The following is a 21,798-nucleotide window of genomic DNA, read 5'->3' as shown; positions in this document are numbered from 1 at the left end:
TTTAAATATTTTACCGTTAATCGAAAGAAAAAACATGAAATAAAATTATCTGTAAGTTTTATATTGTATTTGAGTAAAAGCGTAATTTTTCAGCTCCTTCAGCGCAACGCCTAAATTTGACTTGAAACAGAACGGTTTTTACGGTTTTGGACCGTACTTGGAAATCGTCGCCAGAAATATAAAAATAGCACTTAAAGCCAAATTATTGCTGTTTTTGTTTATCATATGGACTAACTGTCTCACACAGAAAATTTCAAGAAATTCTGTTTTCAGCCGAAAATTGAGTGGTCGGTTCTTACACGGACAGCCTCTTAAAACCTACAACATCGGTGACTTAGAGCAAGCACTGTCTGAGCAATCAATGGTGAAGTTGGACTCGACAAAATCTTTTAATGGCAGCACTGAGCTACCCAGCAGTGTTCTTGAATTGTCTGGTCGCGCTGCCCTTGAAGCTGCTAAAAAATGCGGATTGCCAAGAAGGCCTCCCTTCAGTCAAAAATAATTGTCGGTGTTGGAGAAGGCAGAGCAACAAGGGAATGCGAGCTAATCTGGTCCCCGATATTTGAAACCTCTACAAATGGAATTTCAACTGTTAGAATATATATGGGAAAAGTCCATTTATAGACAAATCAACAGACAACAGGTAGACCTTAAGTAGAGTAATGTGCAGACAAGTGATATTTGACTGGTAGAATATAGCAAATTTAATTTTGTTAGTAAGGTAAAACATCAGAAAAATAACATACCAACCCTCTTTTTAAAGGGTCTTTATACATGTACGAGGTTCATAATGGGGTATTTGTGATCAGGGATCAAAAGTGTAGGATTGGTATTCACAGACCTTAAATTAGGGATCACAAGCCAGCAATTGGGATAACAAAGTTTTAGGGACCACCGAGTGATCAGACTGTATCTTTTTTGTGGGATCAGGGATCAACTTTTTTCTCACTTGCAGGGTCAGGGATCAGAAATTTGGCTTCAAAATTTGGGATCACTGAGAAAAAAAACCTCATTAGATAATGTTATAGTTCACACAAAGGTAGACCTTAAGTTAAGAGTAATGTTCCAAGGTCCATGGTTCGTGTATGAAGTAACAGCAGTTTCAAAATATCATGAACAGGATCCTTAAACTACAAAGTCAAAATACACATGTATGCATTAGTAATGAATACAATATACAAGTGAAAAACTGCACTTTTCATATACATATAAATAAGCCTTTATTGTTGTTTTTAAGATACCAGTAACCAATGAACATGTATTAGTGCCCAAGAAACACCCGGGGAACATCAAATGTCCCACAGATTTGCAGCTTGAAAAAGCTAGGCTCCTCTGTTGTTTCAGGCAAGCCAAACAGTGATTGCAATATTCATATACATTAATATTTTAACTTTCTTCATTAAATGATCTTGAAGAGAAATAATGAACATTTTAGTACCCAAGAAACAACCGGGGAAAAGCTTCCCACAGATTTGCAGCTTGAAAAAGCTAAGCTCCTCTGTTGTTTCAGGCAAGCCAAACAGTGATTGCAATATTTATATACATTTTAACTTCCTTCATTATGAGTTAGACAAAAATGATTTTTAACAGAGGTAATGTACATGTACATTTTAGTGCCCAAGAAACACCCGGGGAAAAGCTTCCCACAGACTTGCAGCTTGAAAAAGCTAGGCTCCTCTGTTGTTTCAGGCAAGCCAAATTATGATTGCAATATTTATATACATTTACCTACTTCATTATTAACAATTCAAAAATGATTTTTAAGAGAAATAATGAACATTTTAGTGCCCAAGAAACACCCGAGGAAAAGCTTCCCACAGATTTGCAGCTTGAAAAAGCTAAGCTCCTCTGTTGTTTCAGGCAAGCCAAACAGTGATTGCAATATTTAGATACATTTTAACTTCCTTCATTATGAGTTAGACAAAAATGATTTTTAAGAGAAATAATGAACATTTTAGTGCCCAAGAAACACCTGGGGAAAAGCTTCGCACAGATTTGCAGCTTGAAAAAGCTAGGCTCCTCTGTTGTTTCAGGCAAGCCAAACAGTGATTGCAATATTTATATACATTTACCTACTTCATTATTAACAAGTCAAAAATGATTTTTAAGAGAAATAATGAACATTTTAGAGCCCAAGAAACACCCGGGGAAAAGCTTCCCACAGATTTGCAGCTTGAAAAAGCTAGGTTCCTCTGTTGTTTCAGGCAAGCCAAACAGTGATTGCAATATTTATATACATTTACTTACTTCATTATTTCAAGAAGTCAAAAATGAACATTTTAGAGCCCAAGAAACACCCGGGGAAAAGCTTCCCACAAATTTGCAGCTTGAAAAAGCTAAGCTCCTCTGTTGTTTCAGGCAAGTCAAACAGTGATTGCAATATTTATATACATTTACTTACTTCATTATTAACAAGTCAAAAATGATTTTTAAGAGAAATAATGAACATTTTAGTGCCCAAGAAACACCCGGGGAAAAGCTTCCCACAGATTTGCAGCTTGAAAAAGCTAAGCTCCTCTGTTGTTTCAGGCAAGTCAAACAGTGATTGCAATATTTATATACATTTACTTACTTCATTATTAACAAGTCAAAAATGATTTTTAAGAGAAATAATGAACATTTTAGTGCCCAAGAAACACCCGGGGAAAAGCTTCCCACAGATTTGCAGCTTGAAAAAGCTAAGCTCCTCTGTTGTTTCAGGCAAGCCAAACAGTGATTGCAATATTTATATACATTTTAACTTCCTTCTTTATGAGTTAGACAAAAATGATTTTTAAGAGAAATAATGAACATTTTAGTGCCCAAGAAACACCCGGGGAAAAGCTTCGCACAGATTTGCAGCTTGAAAAAGCTAGGCTCCTCTGTTGTTTCAGGCAAGCCAAATTATGATTGCAATATTTATATACATTTACCTACTTCATTATTAACAAGTCAAAAATGATTTTTAAGAGAAATAATGAACATTTTAGAGCCCAAGAAACACCCAGGGAAAAGCATCCCACAGATTTGCAGCTTGAAAAAGCTAAGCTCCTCTGTTGTTTCAGGCAAGTCAAACAGTGATTGCGATATTTATATACATTTACTTACTTCATTATTAACAAGTCAAAAATGATTTTTAAGAGAAATAATGAACATTTCAGAGCCCAAGAAACAACTGGGGAAAAGCTTCCCACAGATTTGCGGCTTGAAAAAGCTAAGCTCCTCTGTTGTTTCAGGCAAGCCAAACAGTGATTGTAATGTTTATATTTCCTAATACTACAATTTAATTTGTAAAATATTAATAATTATGAGAAATATAAAATGTATCTTTAATTGCCTAAGAAACACTCATGAAAAAGCTTCCCAGACTCACAAATTGAAAAAAAAAAATTACTTACACTCAAGCTCACATTTTGTTCCCAAGAAGCACCTGGAGAAATACTCTCACAGAGTCACAGCTTGAAGAAGCCAAGTTCCTCTGTTGCTTCAGGAAGGCCAAACAATAACTGAAACAAAAAATATGAAAACATCCATGAATACATTGTGGAGATGATAATATTAACAATAGTTTTATCTAGCATTTGGCAAGAATCCCAATAACAGAAACTACTCAGAAGCCCATTTAATGATCTGAATCATCAACTTCTTTCTCAAATGCCTCATTTCTGTGTACTGCCATCCAAACTGATTAACTGTTCCATTGATACCCTTGAAAATGAAGTCCCTCACTGCTAGAATCACACCAACGCCACAGCTCCCACTCCCTTGCCGTCATATCACAGTTGTGCTGAGATGGCATTCCAAATCGCTCAAGAACATTTATAGAGGACCAAAAGAAACTGTTAAAACATGGAGCACCCAGCATCAGCTGCTGGAAAACATCAAGGATATACTTAATGGTGGGTAATACACTGCCAGCAGGCTGCAGTTTGAAACCATCATCCAACAACAACTTCCTACCAAGAAGGTCAATGACAATCAGACCCCAGTGTATCTCATTCATATGCAGTGGCAACAGAATAAGATCAAACTCACTCCCCCTTGAGGTGCCAAGTACCCCCTGAAACTTTTGTTTAATGAACAACTCATCTTTGTTCTTCAGCCAAGTGTGTATTTGACATGGAAGGTAGAGTGCCTTTGCACCCACTTGCTTCTGGCCATCCCAGACATAATGCAAAATGGCAATATCAATCACAAAGTTGTCCAGATAGCGCTCCCCGACAAGAGTTGAGAAAGATCCCACATCGACGGATTTCTGCCCAGCTCTTAACATTGTCTCACCAATTCGCTGATGCCACAACACCTGTTCAATGGATCTAACTTCATTAGCAGTGAGACCATCTGTAGTTGCCATGAGCCATCTCTCCTCACTTCGAATAGATGCTCTTAATGAGGATATATCACAAAATTTCCTCAAGATTGAGATCCTGTTGCTGGAAAATGTTCCAAGATTTTTAATTTGAACACCTGTAGCTTTCAAGTTGTTTTGCTTCATTCTTAGAGGCTTTTCAGCATCACACACTACTTGCTCAGGGGGTCTTTCATTTAGAGATAGGGAATCTTTTTCACTGTATGCGCCAAATACCCTTGTGATATCACTTGAGTGAATTGGGGTGGCTGTTACTTTAGGCACGTGAATGGTTCCGAGCTGCTTCCTCGTCTAGGATGAAAGAGTGGTAAGCCATGCAGGGTTTGATGCTGTTGATTCAGTGCTGGCCAAGTCTATGACATGGGGGCTGGAAGCACTGCTGGACTCCACAGCTGGCAGTACCTTTAGGCAGTCCACTGACTGAGACTTGCCATTGGACACAGGATTAGTTGGAGGAATCTTGCAACTTTTTGGATCCAAACTGGAAGACACCTCATCAGACAGATGAGAAACCTTATCAAGGTGAGGTTTCAGTGACTTTGCTATCTTTGGAGAATCATCTGGTTCGTCAATCGCTGTTATATAGGTGTCATAATTTGCCTCCCATACATCATGGTCATACTGGAAGAGACATCTGGGATCATCAGATTCTTGAACAGTTGTCTCCTTGTCCTTTGAATAAAGGTACTTCAGTGAGTCTTTCCCATACATTGATTCAAATAACTGATCAATAACTGTGATCCAAAGTGTATCCTCCTTGGACCAAACAACAGTTTTGTTTGACCATCCACAGCCACGAAAGTAAAACTTTTTTTTACCTGTTGCAAGTTAAATGTTATATACAAAAGAGTAATATTAAATTTAATATCAATTGTATACCACTAAACCCCCCCCCCAAAAAAAAAACATACACTGTAATAATAATAATAATAATAATAATAATAATAAAAGCTTACTGGCTTCTGGCTAACAATACGGCAATGATCATGAGAGATGTTACAAATTGGTTATTTCATATTTCTCTGGATCACAAATCTGTTCTGTATATACCTTTAAATGTATGTGATGATCAAAATTAATCTTGAATGAAAACAAAGAGTGATTGAAAAGTCTACATGTAGGTCATTGCAAGTCCTAGGATTATTTCAATAACTGACTGTATGTAGCCATACCTTCAGTAATACATTCACAGGCTTTACGGAACTGGTAACGCAAAAGTTGCATCATCTCTGACAGCCAGTGAGTAATGATCTGGTCCACTATGAATGACAAAAAGACAATAATTCAACATTCATGGTACAATTAATCATCATTATACTACAAAAAAGTAATATTAATATCTTCAATCACACAGGAACTCACAGCAGTTCAATTTAGAGTTGCACCACCAACTAAATAAGGTATTCACAACTAAGCATAGTTATTTACAGTTTAAAAATAAAGACCAATAAATTTAAATCTAATCACTATCTGTACCATAATAACAAAGATCTTAAAAAACATACAGGACTGTGTGACTCCTCCTTGATCATGACACGTTGCTCTTGAGTAGAGAGCTCTGTGTACTTTGTGTGATGCTTCAAAACCTTGGTTGGAGTACTTCGCAAAAGAACAATGCAGGCGTAACAACATGGCAGAGTGGTCAATGGTTAGGTGGCCATAATCTCCAGTGCCAAGAGTGGTGCCAAACAAGTGGCGTAAGAGAAAGCCCCAAAGTTTACACTGAAATTGTAACACTCCACTAAAAATACTGATCCTCCAAAGACTTCTAAATTAAACTGACTGGAAAAGACTCCCAAAACTTACCAAGTTTTGTGAACAAGTTTGGGAGGCTTGAAAATGCTACGGAACTGGAAATTGATATTCCACATGTTTTGGTAATGACCAGATCTCATTAAAGTTGCTGCCAAGTGCTGCTTATAATAATTCTTTTTTTTTTTCCCACCAGCAATTTATAATAGATGCCGGTATTTACTGATGCATTTCAATATTTCAAACATTGTCATACTCCAAATCATGTGTATATAAACAACAAGTATTGCCCAAGAAATAACTGTATGTTTTTGGTTATATGATGCAGTATTTTTTCAATCTGTTCTAAACTCAGGGTGCATCTTATAGCCAAGTATCTTAGCACAACAAAATATAATTTCCCCAAATTTCCCTGATGATTAAACCTGTTGAAATACCCAAATACCCTAAATAGATAAAAGACAAACAATGTTGGTCACTGACAGTATCTAGCTATTAGGTTATTGGGCCATAATTATCAAGCTATGTTGTAATTAATCTGACCTTTACATCAAAGATGTCAATTTGTTCATCCTCACTTTCCTCAAATTCACTGCGGTGCACCACCTTGGCAATTTCATTCCATTCTTCGAAAACCTTCATGAATGCAATAATTAAACAAAAAGTCATTAAATTTAGTAAAATCACAAGTTTCAACTCAGTTGAGCAAGGAATGTGAATCACAATCATCACAATTTCCTTGAATGAATTCTTTTCCCTGAACCTTATTTCCCAACAAATCTTTGAAACAGGCTTAATTACCATCAAGCCAGAAAGCAGTTCACATATTCTTTGTATTAAACCCAGAACTGACTAATTGTACGCTTTCAAATGATAATGACATACTGTAATAATTATTGCTGGTGATGTTTAAATTAAACACAAGTTGATACTAGGTTATTTTCTTAATTTTGTGACTTGGGCAGATGTTAAGCCCAGCTCAAAATATTTATTTTACATTATGCATGTATATTGATTGACTGAATTTCAAGTTAAAATGCAGCCCAATAGCATCCCAGTTATAATAATTCTCAGACAAATCCTGGCTTTTGAATTCTAAAACAGTCAACCCATAGTCTTTCATAGTGCTGGCCAGATACTGCTTGGACTGTTCAATGTGAGTTTGGGTTGCCTATGACATATCTAAATCATTATAAAATGTGGGTTCTGTAAAACTAAGGTGAATGTATAATTAATACATTCTTCAGGTTGTACCTTATGAAAATGAGCAATCTGTAGTGAAGCTGCCAGCTTTTCCATTTCTAGATTTTCTTCCTGGTTAAGTTTCTGTTATAATATTTGCTTCCTGGTTCTCTTATTAGGAGGCTGTTGAACCAAAGGTTGAACAGCTTCACAGGCAAGACATTTTTGTTCCAGGTCCTCTAGTTTGTTTGACCAAACCTTCACTTCATTCTCCAGGAACTGCTTTAAATCTTAAATGAACAATATTAATAGTAAATTACTGAGAACAAGTAAATGTACTTAGACTGCACCATTAATGTATGAAAGTGATTTTCTAAATATTTTATTTAGTTATGGGCAATGTAAGGTGCAGTGGTTCAACCTATAAACTTCAGGGGGTTCATAAAATGATCTTTGTAATGTAAATGAGATTTTCACTTCTGCAGGGACCAAAAGTAAGTTAATTAAAAATTTATGTTAAAAAATTAAGATGGCCCTTGAAAGTTTAATAAGTGAGTGTATATGTATAATTCACCTTTAGTATCTTCCAGAGTCACTTCCTTCTGATATTTGCCATAGTCCCTGTTAAATTTTCCACTCTTTAGGATGTCCTCAATATGCTAGATGGAAAATAATATACATGTTCAAAACAGCATAACTGTTATGCATGTACCTATCTAGTAGTAGATAACTAGATAAATGTGCAGCCACCAGTAGATGACCTGCCTGCATTTATATGTGCACACACATAGGACTATCACCCCTGGCTACAATAATAATAGTGTACCATTTTCTGTTTTTTGATTGTCTGCCTACAATCCAGTAAGATGATTAAGATCTGCATCACAAAATCTGCTGACTCTGCTAAAATATGAACTTATAGCCAACTTGGGCCTGCAAGCCGTGTTGGTAATAAATAAACAGTTTAATGTACATGTATATATGTCTGGATTTATGAAAACGGTGTTAAAGACTGAATCAAGTGTTTTTTGATTTACTTGTTTTTTTCATTTTTTTTTTCTGCTTTCGCTATGACAGCAACTTGTAAATCTTACCTAGCATGAAATGTAGAAACTCCCTGCCGCATGTTTCATTTATTTAGGTATTTTTTTTCATCATTTATCAACCCCCCCCTTTTTAAATTTGTGCTAAGTTTAGCCCAGGCTACACTCGTCTGAATTCAGTTCGCGTGGTGACTCTGACAAGGAGCGACCGATTAGCGTTCTGTATTTGCTGTCTAAAAGAAGTCTGCCCGAGGACATCATTAAGTCCAATGAAGGCCCAAGTCTAACGATTTGCTAGTAAGCGTCGTCCATTATCGTACGTGAGGCGGGCCTGAGGAGATGTGTAAACTGTACGGGTCACATTTAGTCCCGTAACAGAAGGCCGTTTGCCCTGTGGCGATAATGTTGTGCTTGCTTTAGACAGCAAAACTCTTTAGCCACATCAATTTAGGGCTTAGACGTGCAATGGACCAGACATTTCTAGCTGCTGTTGGCGTCTTTGCTTTGAACTTGGATGTGCCATTCTGCGCTCGACAAAATTGAAGTACATCCGGGACATTGCTATTTGCCAGCAAAACATGGCCACGAGGAGAGAGAAGAACATGAGTTCAAGCGTTGATCGTGAGTAGAATTTCCTTGTTTTATCAATTTTAGGCGTTCTCGGCTTAGCTAAGTATCAGAACTGTCTGTGATTCGCTAGCGCAGAAGAAATTTATTTGCGTGGCTTCCAGGCGATAATTGATGTAACGACAACATGTTGAGTGTTGGCTTACTGCTAACTATGGCCTAGTTTGTCTGAATTTCAATCGATTCTCGATGTAGGAAGCTCTTATTCAGTCCATTTAGGACGATGCAGGCCTTTAGAAAGCAATAGATTGGCTCTCCGCCACGGTTTTGATATCTGTACGTTCATGTTGATTTAGACTCCAATTTCATGTTAAAAGCACTCTTAATTAAATTGTACAATTCATGATTCAACGAAAAGACGGTGAATTTAGTCTTCCTGGCCTCAAAAGGCATACAGGAGAGTTATTTGCTGCTATTTGAGCTACAATAAGCCTCATGGAAAGCTAGCTCTGGGACAGAATTGTAGCAAGATTATCAGTGACAAGTCAAATTCTATGGCTATGTTTTTGCGAATCCGGTCAGATATTGAGATGAAATGTCACGTAATGGCTACTTTTTGGCTGAAATATAGAGGTAAATAACCGATTCCACTGCTTACCATGCTCTTGTTAGCGTGACTGGTTAATTTAATCCACAGTAAAGACATAGTGAGGTCATTTAGGTGAAATCGCAGAGGTTGAGCCTGTCTAAATTAGTGCCGTGGCGAACCAAATGATCAATGTAAGCTCTAATTTAGCTTTGTTTGGCTCATTCGACTCATTTGCAGCGACTTCAAAGGCTTGTATAGGCATGGTATGGACTCTGTTAAGAGTACACGAGGTAGATAGCACTCTCGGTACGACATGGCCATATTTATGTACATTTTCTAACCGATTTTCCAAAAAACATACCCGCTATTTTGGTACAAAGTCTTTAACACAGTTTTCATAAATTCAGACATATATATAATGGCAAAATTATTGACAGTAAAATCTTGAATTTGGTTTATCAGAATAACTGGAGTGCAAGCTATCTATATCTGGAGATAACATACAACTTACAATTTTCACTGCATTCATGAATGTGACGTAGCCAAGGACTACATCTTTAGAAGCTCCATTCACCTCTTTGTAATAGGATATCACTCTGTCAGTTGGTAAAGATTTTCTTATGATCTCATCAGTATTATCCAAATTATTTCTCTGTGTTTCCTATTAGAATAAGATAAAAAGTTCCATTTTTATTCAACAATGTTTTAAATGAAATATACTGTTGGACTTTAACTTGTTAAGGTTGTTGAAGAGTTTTACTGATGCAGTATATCTCAATGAACATACTGATGTCCAGTTCTTAATTATGCACCATGGAAATGACTGTTTCAAAATTGCTGCCATTGATCTACATTCAAAGTAACTTATACATTAAAGTCATGGTAATAGGACAACGTATTACTTAAAAGATATTAGGGGCATTAACTTAAATATTATTTAATAATAATTATTATTAATCAATCAATCAATCAGACAACAGAATTTAAGTGGTTCATATGATTATAGGCATTTTACTCAAAGATAATAATATTACCAGAAAATGATGCAACAGAGATGTTATTCTTATCAACAGCAGTCTGCTGGCCTTTATGGAGCTTCACTGTAATCCTTTCTTTCCCCCTAGACATCTCAGGACCACATTGACCAATAGCTTTATTACATTCAGTCAGTGAATTGCATCTGTATGCGAACAAACCAAGTGAACCAAGCAGTTGCTCAGTATTTCGCATCTCACTGTGAAGAGCACACAGACAGACATTGCTGAACACCTCATCTAACAAAAACATGAGATCATCATGAATTCCTGTCCACCTGAAATTAAAGATAAACCCCTGATCACAAATACATTAAGGCTGGTGTATTCAGAACAGGTATCCCCCAAGCCAGGTTCAGTGCCATACTTTGGATTCTGACCTTGTGCTCATGCTTTCTTCATGGTGGCCAGATTAACTGATCACATTTGGCTAGGTGCCTGCCAAATTTCTCCTACCAGAGCAATAATGCACCCAGAAAACGACTACAATTGACTGAATTAAGTATTTCTCAAGTTAACAACACCTCATTGTTGCCAGATAATGCTCTGATTGAATGTTATACACTTTCCAATATTGGCCTTGGATAGAAGACAAGTCAGGCAAACTTCGTCAAAAGATCCACCCCATTGTTCTTTACAAGCCTTCAATAAAAATGAGACATTTTTCATTCTATAATTATAGTTATTTAAAAGCCTGGCTCCTAACTAACTCAGACATCTTCATTGCAGTTCAGCCACTCTGACTACAGTATACTAACTGATGGCCATTGAGATTATACAAGACCAGTCATGCTGCATGAATGAATGTCAAGTCAGGCAGCGATTCATCACTAAAAGTTTTGTATACATGTGACATATATTATTACTCATTTTTTCACACACATATATTGATTTGATACATGTGTGTCTAAGAACATCACTCTGCAATGTGATTAATTAATATCATAACTTTATAAAGTAACAAAAGATATTTCAAAATACCCTTAAAGCATGGCATAAAAAACAGAATTCAATGTAACTTCCACGCCCAGCTAATACAAAGCTTTCGTCATCAACCTTAACAAGAAGCATATACAATGCCTTCAAGTCAAGTGTAACTAAGAGAGAAAAAAAACAAAGTAAAATAAGCTTAAATAACAATAGCAATTTCAAATAATGAGGGCAGTTTCAGTCCAGTGCAAATAAACCACAACTAAGTAATCACTCTGGACAAATATGCACAAGAGAAAGTACAGTCATACAACACATTCAAACCAATCAGAACTCAAAATGCAAAAACATTTTAATACAGTGACTATATAACCAGCTAACATCCTGGTAGATTTGGAAAATAAATCTTGAGGTTTTACTACAATCATGTATTTTAAAAATGGTTGACGCTAGTGGCTCTTTTTAAAACAATCACAGAGTAATATTACATGTAATGGCAGTCAAGCGAAGCAGAATTGCATTAATTTTTCTGAAACTGAACCTTTAAATTTAACTTTGTAATGTTTTCCATCAACAGTTGTGCCTTCTTCTTTGAGAGCTTTCTTTTCAGCATTTAGTCTGATGATCAGCTTCTTAACTTCACTCCTAAAATGAAGAGCTACTGATATTAGCTCTTATTAATAAGTTAGAGTGCACAGTTGTACCACACTGATGTCACTTTCCCAGTTGCTGTACATTCCAGTATAATGGGGTGTAGATGCCTTCTTAATGCTGGGCATTAACTAAATAAATTAGCATTGGATGTTAGTAACATAATATTTTCAACTGAGCTGACCGTCTAATGTTAGTACTGCTTGCGCTTTGCATTACGTTTTTGGTGAGCAGTAGTGTCCCTCCCATGGCTTACTTGAAACTGCTAATGGTGACTACTTTAAAATCATCACTTATCCATGTACGTAAATAGTATAATCATAAACATATAAACAAAAACATACTCAAAACAGCCATAAACATGATTGTACTAAAATCAGTACTCTAAATTTTTCAGCATAAATCAATGTTATAATAAATTACTCTCCTAAACAAACTCAACTCAAACAAAAATTAAAATCATTAATTTATATTTATTCGTTAGATCCCCCCCAAAAAACAAATTCATAGATTTAGTAACCTATAGTAACCTGCAAATTAAAGAAGTACTGGAATCTTACCTTTTCTCTGCACACTTAGCAACAGCAATGGGGTAAACAGCTAGTGCACTCTGAGAACCACTGAGACCTTTGCTAGTTGTGACAGCTAAATCAATTGGAACTATCCCAACGGAAACTTGCTCCTGCCCTGCAAAAAATGGACACCATTTACATTGCTTGCACAGAAAGCATGTGAAAACTGTTGGTTACACAGTATCATATTTGCATGCCTCTTATGTCAATCATATAATATGGTTATTTTACCAATTTTTTATTGCCCCAGTGATTAACTATGTAAGAAATTAGGATTTGTGTCAGCAACAATTAGCTCGATTTTGCATTTAAATTTAAACTCCCCATTGATTTTTTTTTAATTTATATGCAATGACATGCATAGACAATGCATATAATTTGAACAAAATATTTCTTCAGAGAAAAACCCTCAAGGATATCATATCTTAATCATAATTAAATCATTGTTACAATATTACAATGTTGACAGATAGTGGATATATAATATACACTGTAAAGATCAAATACCTGCTAGAGGTCTTCCATCAAGTTTGAGGTTAAATTCAAGAAACTCTGATGCAGTTTGATGTAACCTACTTTGTCGAATCTGCCATACCACAGCCATCTTCATGCTGATACCATAGCCACGTACTTCTTCAGCAAGGGGTTCCACTTTAAATAAGTTTCTTGTTACTGAAAACACAAGATCTTTTTGGGCTCGTATTTCATTTGTTGTGAGAAGGAGTCCAATGTCAATGGCTTTCTGTGGAACATGTAGGAAAAAAATAAATATTTATTATTTACAGTCAAACCTCAAAAGCAACAATTTGGAAGGTCAGGTGATCAACTAGGAAAGGTGATGCTTCCAAGAGGTCTTGAATATAGTGATTTCACTTAAACAAAGATATTTTGTATCATGGAAATGCTTCCTTAAGACATCTACAGGCAATTGCTTACAAGAGTTGGTCATTCACGGAAGTTCAGCTGGAATGTAATGATTGCAGCCTTTAGAAGATTTCACTTTCACTTTTTTTTCATGTGATATTCTGATCCCTAGAAAGATTGACAAAATAATCCCACCCCTGGAACATGTGACATCAACTAAAAATAAACTTTGTTGTTTCAAACAAAGATTAAAATATTTCATTCATTAGTGTGTGTTACCAAAAAGTGAAGTTTTATAACACTTGAAAATGTTCGGAAGTAGAGCAAATAAACTCTACTATAAAAAAAACCCACAAAATTACAAAATTTCCAAAAATCTGGAGGAAGTCCCAAACACACTTCCTTTAAGATTGAAATGAATTATGCAACAGCAACTGCAGTAGACCTAGAATAGCCGGATTTGTCCCAGAGCAGGGGGGGGGGGGAGGAGGGGGACATGCATGCAACTACATGTAAGCTCTCGATGAACAGTATGGAAAAGAAATATCAGATTTTTAATTTGATATATATTTTAAAAATTTATATTATAACTTACCCCGCTGCGGCCGATGTTCAGGCAATTCAGGAGTTTGCCAAGATCTGTTTGGCAGTTTCGTTGCCAGCTTTACATACAACTGAATCCAGTCGGGGACTCTCAGTGACTGAACATAATCGGTGGTCAAATTATCACATAGTGATGTGTTAAATGTTTTTTTGATGCCCTTCTTCTCGGCAACTGTACACAATGCAGTGGATAACACATCTTTTACGAACTGTTTATGAGTTTCATCTGGACCATACAAGAGCCCATAGCCAAAAAGCTTTCCAATATCCGACCCACTGGTTTGGTCTTCCCTCAAGGAATCTATGCAGCTTTTGGTGATAGCTCCAGCGTTTCTCACAAACAGCCGCGGTCCTATGGAAGGATCGAGCTTCTGCAGATCTTTAATCGGCTGATTAAAACTTGGAAAGGCAATAACAGTGTCTTCAGGTGGTGTCGCTGGTGGAGTTGAGAATAAAGGCTGTGGGGTCGATGCGGAGATATTAAGCTTACTCTGTCTCGCCGCCATCTCTGAATCAAATTGGAGGGAATTTAATAAATCCCTGATGGCTTGAAATTCTTTGGAAGCAACTATTGCATCGGTATCCAGGTTCTTTCTTCGCAATGCCCTTCCAACTATTCCGAAGAGAGTGGCGACAACAACTGTGTCTTTCTTTTTGGAAGATCCAAACCATGATGGATCCACGATCCCGCCATTTGTATCAGACAGGTCAAAAATATGAACTTCTGCGATATCAGCATTGAAAAACGGAAAGGAATCACTTGTGATGAACTCTCGTGGTTTATGAAACCATTCGTTTGATACAGCATACCAAACTTTGCTCAGATCAAGCGACGGTCCGCAAATTTGATGGAGGCGAAGAGAACATGGAATTGCCGCCATGCTCTAGTTCGCGCCACCGTACTTTGAATTTGGCGCGAAGCAGCTTAGGCTCTTTTTTGTTTGAATTATTAACTATTTTAACTTTTACGGGCTGGTCATCTGGTTTACTGCATTAAATTATTCTGTCAAATGCTAAATGGCTCACACACCGCAAACACCCACAGAAAGTACAGCAATGACAGATTTGTAATCTGATTAGCACAAACACCATGACGTAACCGGAAATCAGAACCCATGTCCTGCTGGGAATTTCAGACTCTCATGGATCTCGTCATGAACAGCGCTTTAATACGCTTTGATCGAGTTATGCCGCCTAAATTGAGGGCCACCCGACATCTTTCGGTCCATAACGTTGGTCCAGAATGGGAGTCTCAAAAACGTTCGTGGAGCAAACTCCAATGGGCAGAGGTTCGTCGTGAGTCTTCCAAAGGTTCCCACCATGATTCTTCACCAAAGAAAGAATGCTGCTCAAAGTCAAAATCTTCTAGCCGTTCGGACTCGCCAGACAACACACCATTGTGGGCAAAAAAGCTCCTTGAGGTGCACGAAAGGAGCGAGGAGTGTCTGCAACTCCTCGAAAAGGAACTGAAGTCACGGCCATTTACAGAGCGATCCCACACAAAATTGCCACAGCCTGAATTCAAGTATAAAAGAAACAAGATCCAGTATGAGCTAAATGAGAAAGTGCTGGATAAATTGGACATGGCTGCATCCACCAGCGACGAAAAAGCCTGGAATGATGCCTTGGAGGAAGGTAGGAAAAGCCTCAAGGAAAGAAATAGACATATGTTAGCTGAAAAATACAGCTGGGAGGCTGTCAATTGTTATGTTCAGGAGCCTTTAGCTTGCGACTCCGATGATGAAAAGCGTATCAGGCGGGTAGTCAAAGAGAGCAAAACATTGAAGACAGAAAGCAAGAAGCCTCTGAAGCCTTAGGCACAACTAATTGGCCATTCTCAGCAGTCATTCACGTTGAGCCAGAATTCTCCCAGCGTGAGGCGGACAGTTATTCCTGTGTTGAGGCAAAAATTGGATCAAGCCAAAACAAAGGGTGTTTTTGTTGCGGAAGACCTGGGCATTTCATAAAAAAATGCTGCACACCTATCCCCACATCCACAACAGGAAAAACATACTAAGATACCTTCTCAACCACATTTCACTTGTGATGTTGATATTGATTGGAACTATGATTTGAATGCACAGACCGAGTATGAACCAGGTTTGATGGAATTGTGCAATAGACTAGGAATGTCAGAACATAGGCTCTATCACCAGCCACTGTTCGGGAAAGGAGCCCATGCTCCTCTCCCTAAGGCATGGCAGATTCTCTTGTTAGTCTTGTTAGTCTTGGCCAATCAGATAACTGCCGGCAGATTTTTTGTTGGGCATAAATCAGTGCATAAATTATCTCGTCAGATCATTGTGAACAAAATGGCGGACGATGTGGCGTTGATGGCTTTGGGACATGAGAGAATTTAAGAGATGTTTCAGATTGTAAGTCTAAAAGATTTACCGCAGGAAGCGCAAGAAAAGTTAGTCAGCGGCGGAGATGTGTTCCTAATTCAACCAATAGGGTCGGGAAAGTCTTTAATTTTTCAGTCTGCTCCGATATTCTTCTACATTGTGAAATGTGCCAAGTTGATCGTCCCTATAATTTCTCCTCTGGTTTCACTTATGTTAGACCAAGTTTGCCTTCTAAAATCTCTTGGGATAAGTGCTGAGATCATTGGAGACGAACAAAATCGCAAACAGGCCAGAAAATATGTAGAAAGAGGACAGTGCCAAATTGTGTACAGTTCACCCGAGGCATTTTTGTCCACCAAAAGATGGCGAGCCATGCTCAGCAGTGATGCCTACAAAAAAGGATTACGTCTGGTGGGTGTTGATGAAGCTCACTGCATTTCTCACTAGGAAGCTGAATCAGATTTGAAGCACTTTTCTCATGTTATAACTTGAGAGTGTATTATAATATTGTTTGCTATACAAATGCAACCTAGAATCAACATCAGGCTTATACTTTTCTTTTGATTTAAATTAGGACAAGGGAGGAATAAAAAATTAACCATACAGATACTGTGGTTGGTTTTAAACCGTTGTATAAAAACAGACGAGAATGACAACATCCGAGTTTAAAAAATAGTGCCCAAAGTTTTTGCTTTTCAGTGACAATTAAAACTTCACTTATGTTTATTTTCTGTGGTCAAAACATTAGGCTTGATTAATGCATACATGCATTACATTTACCAGCATGCAGCTCGATTAACAATTTTAGAATAGTGTTTTTATTGTCATGGATTGTTCTGACTTTGTGTTCCAATTAATTTATATTCAAGGGATTATGCAGCAAAGAAAGGAGAAGGTCCCTCTGAAAGTGGTTTGGAAGAATCAATGAGATCAGGTCCATAGTCAACTAGACTCAAAATCATGTGATCTCTGGAAATGCATCAGCCAGCACTGTTATGGAGAGTCCAAACAGACATAGCATTTGTTATGCAGTTAGGGCTCTTATCCCAGATCCAGCAAAAACTTTTCAAATCATGGTCAAAGATTTAAGAGAACAGAAAGAAAATTAGAGCAAACCATTATATCCTCTAAAACCATCAAAGTCACCACCTTTCTGTATGGATCTTTCCTAGCAGAACTTGGGGATGAGGTGTATGCAGATGATTCACATGACCTGAAAAAGAGGACTATGGAAATGTTTCACAGCAGGATTGATGAACTCAACCAAGAGCACATTCTTGATTCAATGGCTGTAGCAGATGGCTCAGTTTGTGTACTGTTAGCAACCATTGCTTATGGTATGGGCACTGACTGTAAGGATGTCAAGGTTGTTTTACATTATGGGCCTTCATACGACTTGGAGACATACTTACAGGAGAGTGGAAGAGCTGGGAGATATGTGTCAGCGACATGTAAGGCAGTTATGCTATATTCCAGTCCGATGATGAAGTATTGTGAGGAGGAAATTAAAACTTATGCTCGGGATTCATCAAAATGCGGGAGAAAAATGCTCCTGGAAAGCTTTGATGATGATGGTACCAATTTGCCATCATTTGAAACCTCTCATCAGTGCTGTGACAATTGCTAAAGAAACTGGAAATGTCAGGGGGATTCCTGTGATTTTGTTTTCTTCCCCTTACCTACCTCAGAGATGCAAGAGGCCTCAGTTGAACACTCTCTTTCCAGAGAAATGAGCGATGGACAAAGAGAAACTCTTTGTCGGAAACTAAATTACCTGAAGGTGGCTCTCAACAAGCAATATCTTTGCACTGCAAGGAGTGTTAACACTCTAATGTTTACTCCAGCAAAGCTGTATTGTGCACTTGGAGATGCACAAATTGATCAAGGACTAAATTGTGCAATAAGTTGCACTTCTGCTAACATTTTAAAATAATTTCGCTTTAGTGTATCTGTAGTCTCTGGTCGTAACTGTCGTTAATTATTATTTGTAATATCGTTAGTTTATTAGTTGTCTTTAGTCATTGTTGTCAATTCTAGTCTCTTTAGTTCTCTTGTTACCTTCAGTTGTATTTATTTGTACCTAGTTGTATATTAATAACTTGTCCAAACATGACCCGCCTAGATTAGCTCAGCTATCCGCGGGCATGTTATAATTGTAATTTTAATTTGATAACAAATGAAATGTATGTATGTATGTAATTTGTTGATATTTGGCATTTAAGTGTGGCTAAAGAAATCTCATTTACATTCAATCAGGTTTTTGGTGATGTTGATGTCACTGAATCAGAAGAGCCAGAAAATGAGAACACACTGGAGTGTGATGATGAGGATTTCTTTGACTTTGACATTGAAGACTCATTATTTGCTGGCCTCCCAGATGATGATTTCTATATTGTTGATTGATTTCTGTATTGTTTATTGTCCTACAGCATGGGCATGGTGAAGAAGAGTTGGACTCTGATCTTGAGTAAGGGTCTTTGAACCCTTTCAACCCCTAAGAGTGATCAGCTTAGAAATTCTTCTTACAATTTTAATCGACTGCCAAGCAGACAGGTAATTAGGATGAGAATTAAGCAAATAATGATATTGGAGATTTTGACTTGAAATAACACCAAATTCTTAGAAAATCAAACAAGAAGGGATTATCAGGTAGGGGAACTAGCTTTCATATCTCAGGAGTGAAAGGGTTGAAAAATTGGACTGATTGTCTGACAAGAGGCAAACATCAGAATACATTTCAAAGTTTTTTTCAACTTATCAATTAGGCCACTGTGGACCTCCATGTAGCTCATATTTTAAAGTTATGTACAATGTAAATTATTTGAAATCCATGTTTGGTATGCATAATGAAGTAATAGTGCTAAGACAATTTAAATTCTTAACAGACTTTAAACAAAATTGTATTTCTAATTCAAGTAGTTATTAGTGAATTAATTTATTTCCATGCAAACTACAGTGAAATGTACCTGTAAATGTAACCCTAAGTTGCATGTAGATAAATGTGTCATTCCAGAACATAAGTATACTTCCCCCGTGGAAGGTTTTTTTCATTTGAACTCCCCTCACTTTCCTTTCAATTACAACTCTTGGCTATAGAGACTCACTTCCCCTGTGGGTGTCTGTATTTTCAGGAATCCTAATTTATTGAGATTTAGCAAAAAGATGAGCAAGTAAATTTATTTCCCCTTGCTCTGCTGGAATGATCATGTCGCTCTTCTCTTAATGCCTGGAATAAGCTACTCAATTATTGAGATTCATTACATGTATAATTTCTCTCCATGTACAAATAGAATGACTTAACAAGGCCTTTTGCCAAGTTCAACATTTCTATTATGCCCATTTATCCAGAGAATAATGTTTTTGTATCATCTCTGCTCAGGCTGTCAAGTCTGCTTATCAGCTTTAGAAGTTCAGCTGGCTTTCTTCCTAGCAAAGGTCGCTCCAAATCTTCTATTACATACACTTGCTCCTTAGCAACCTTACCTTGCACTTACAACTCTGCTATGACAGTTCCTAGACAGCTCAGTGTCTGTTTGCATGCACCCATGAGTAGCCTGGTGGTCCTGCTAAGTAATGGAGCTGGTTGCAAACTGTGATACAGGTTAGGTGGAACTACTGTCACATCCACACTGGTATCCAATTTAAATTCTTCTAGCAATCCATTCTATGAAACGTTAGCTTTCCATGAATCTCCTGTACTTCCTTGGGCAGCAGATAATTCAGTGAGTTCACCTAGGAAGAACTCTTCTTCTTGTTGTCTCCCAGGAAAATTTACTTCACCCACTCTCTTGTCTGATTGAGATCTGCAGGCCTTCACTCAATGTCCTGCTTTGGAACACTCGTTACAGTTCAATTCTCTGGCTGGACGGTCTCTTTGGGTGTAGTTGACCCAGGCACCTTAAACATTGTGCTTCAGGAGTCTTCCCATTTTTAGACTTGGGTGGTTTCTTTTTCTTCTTCATATCTTCTTTAGAATCTTTTCCCTTTCCTTTCAACATTAGCCTGGTGGTGGATCAGATTTGGTTTCCTTTAGGAACGTTTGCTGCTTCTTAACTGTCTCCAACTGCCTAGTTTTTGTAATTGCTTCATCTAGAGTCAGCTTGGAATCCAGTTGCAGTTGTTCAGAGAGCTTTTTGTCTTTTATCCCTACCACGATTCTATCTCGGTTGAGATCATCTCTTAGTGTTCCAAATTCGCAATACTCAGCAAGACAATACAAATCTGTTATGAAATTATCCACTGACTCACCATCTTGTTGACTTCTCAGGTTGAACTTGACTTCGTCAAATATTACGTTTCTCTTTACCACAAAATGAGTTTCAAACTTGCCTTTCACCACGTTGTACTGCTTTGCTTCTTCAGTTGTCAGTTGGAATGACACTACGATGTCGTCAGCTTCTTTGCCCATCGAATAAATCAAAGTATTCACCTGACTTGCCTTTTGGTCGAGTCCAGTAGCTTTTCGAAATCCTTTAAAATACTTGATCCAACGGGACCATTCTTCGGGTTTGAAGTTGGAACTTTTCAGGTGTTGGAACTTGGCAACTTGCCGTGGGTATCTGTTGAACCATGGGCTGCTGTACAGCTGCAGTGACCTCTGGTTGTGCAGCTGGTTGTGCAGGGTGAGCACCAGCTTTGTTCGACTCTTCAACTACTTGAGGTTGTTCAGCTTGAATTCCGGCTTCGTCTACTCCTTGGTCTCCCATATGCCTGTTAAGGCACTTCGATTAAGCTGAATAAGCAGGTTAATAAGTGAATCCAATGATGCTTGGAAAGCAATTCCCAATGTTTACTTCAATAGATGCGGAGGATTACCTTTTTTCTTTTGAAATGCAACTATAACAAAAAATTAGATAACAATATTTCCCCCTGTTACTCAGAACTTCTAGATTACTTTAGTGAATTGCAAGACCAGTATAGGGATGACTGCTTCAAAGGTAACTTAATTATATGGAACAACAAAGATATCACTATCAAAGGAAAATCTTTGCATTGGAAAACCTGGAGCGTGGGGTATATTTAGTACAAGATCTTCTTAAGAATACTGGCAAATATCTATCTTATGAAGAATTCAAGACCAAATACAACATTAAAGTCAGTTTCATTTATTATTACCAAATTCTCTCTGCAATTCCCAAAAGTCTTAAATGAAAAACTATGACTATGAAAAAACCTCTAGAAACAATCACAGAAGAATCTAATGTACACCAGCTTGCCAAAAGAAAACCCATCCATCCGTCTAAAATGGGGTGCAAGGATTATTACACACTCTTCCAAGTAAAATGGGTAACACAACCAACATCAGTTCAATCATGGTC

At 37.5% G+C, this 21,798-nt stretch overlaps 2 protein-coding genes and 1 pseudogene across 3 annotated transcripts; 2 read left to right on the top strand and 1 right to left on the bottom strand.

The window, feature by feature from the left end:
* Window positions 1-5,474: 5,474 nt before the first annotated feature.
* Window positions 5,475-15,036, bottom strand: LOC145499422 (uncharacterized; annotated as a pseudogene). Its single transcript, XR_014050930.1, has 13 exons — window positions 14,128-15,036; window positions 13,176-13,410; window positions 12,657-12,783; window positions 11,987-12,090; window positions 11,497-11,612; window positions 11,081-11,157; window positions 10,511-10,793; window positions 9,993-10,139; window positions 7,857-7,941; window positions 7,355-7,572; window positions 6,644-6,736; window positions 5,854-6,070; window positions 5,475-5,607 (listed from the first exon to the last, which is right to left on the bottom strand). The product of XR_014050930.1 is annotated as an uncharacterized LOC145499422 (transcript).
* A 195-nt stretch (window positions 15,037-15,231) lies between these two features.
* LOC145499421 (uncharacterized) lies at window positions 15,232-16,937 on the top strand. Its single transcript, XM_081478933.1, has one exon. It carries the CDS (start codon window positions 15,251-15,253, stop codon window positions 15,950-15,952), a length of 702 nt encoding a protein of 233 aa, XP_081335059.1. The 5' UTR covers window positions 15,232-15,250; the 3' UTR covers window positions 15,953-16,937.
* A 127-nt stretch (window positions 16,938-17,064) lies between these two features.
* On the top strand, window positions 17,065-18,371 carry LOC145500869 (ATP-dependent DNA helicase Q1-like). The gene has a single exon (XM_081480406.1). The coding sequence runs from the start codon at window positions 17,709-17,711 to the stop codon at window positions 18,105-18,107; it is 399 nt and encodes a 132-aa protein (XP_081336532.1). The 5' UTR covers window positions 17,065-17,708; the 3' UTR covers window positions 18,108-18,371.
* Window positions 18,372-21,798: the final 3,427 nt, after the last annotated feature.

This window comes from Orbicella franksi, chromosome 10, assembly GCF_964199315.1.
Source record: "Orbicella franksi chromosome 10, jaOrbFran1.1, whole genome shotgun sequence".
Classification (NCBI taxonomy): Eukaryota; Metazoa; Cnidaria; class Anthozoa; order Scleractinia; family Merulinidae; genus Orbicella; species Orbicella franksi.
The sequence above is the reverse complement of the archived record's forward strand: the minus strand, read 5'-3'. Positions and strand labels throughout refer to the sequence as shown.

What these genes read in the sequence shown, in the direction of transcription:
- LOC145499421 (XM_081478933.1), top strand. Translation starts at nt 15,251, where the DNA reads ATGTCCTGCTGGGAATTTCAGACTCTCATGGATCTCGTCATGAACAGC.
- LOC145500869 (XM_081480406.1), top strand. Translation starts at nt 17,709, where the DNA reads ATGGAAATGTTTCACAGCAGGATTGATGAACTCAACCAAGAGCACATT.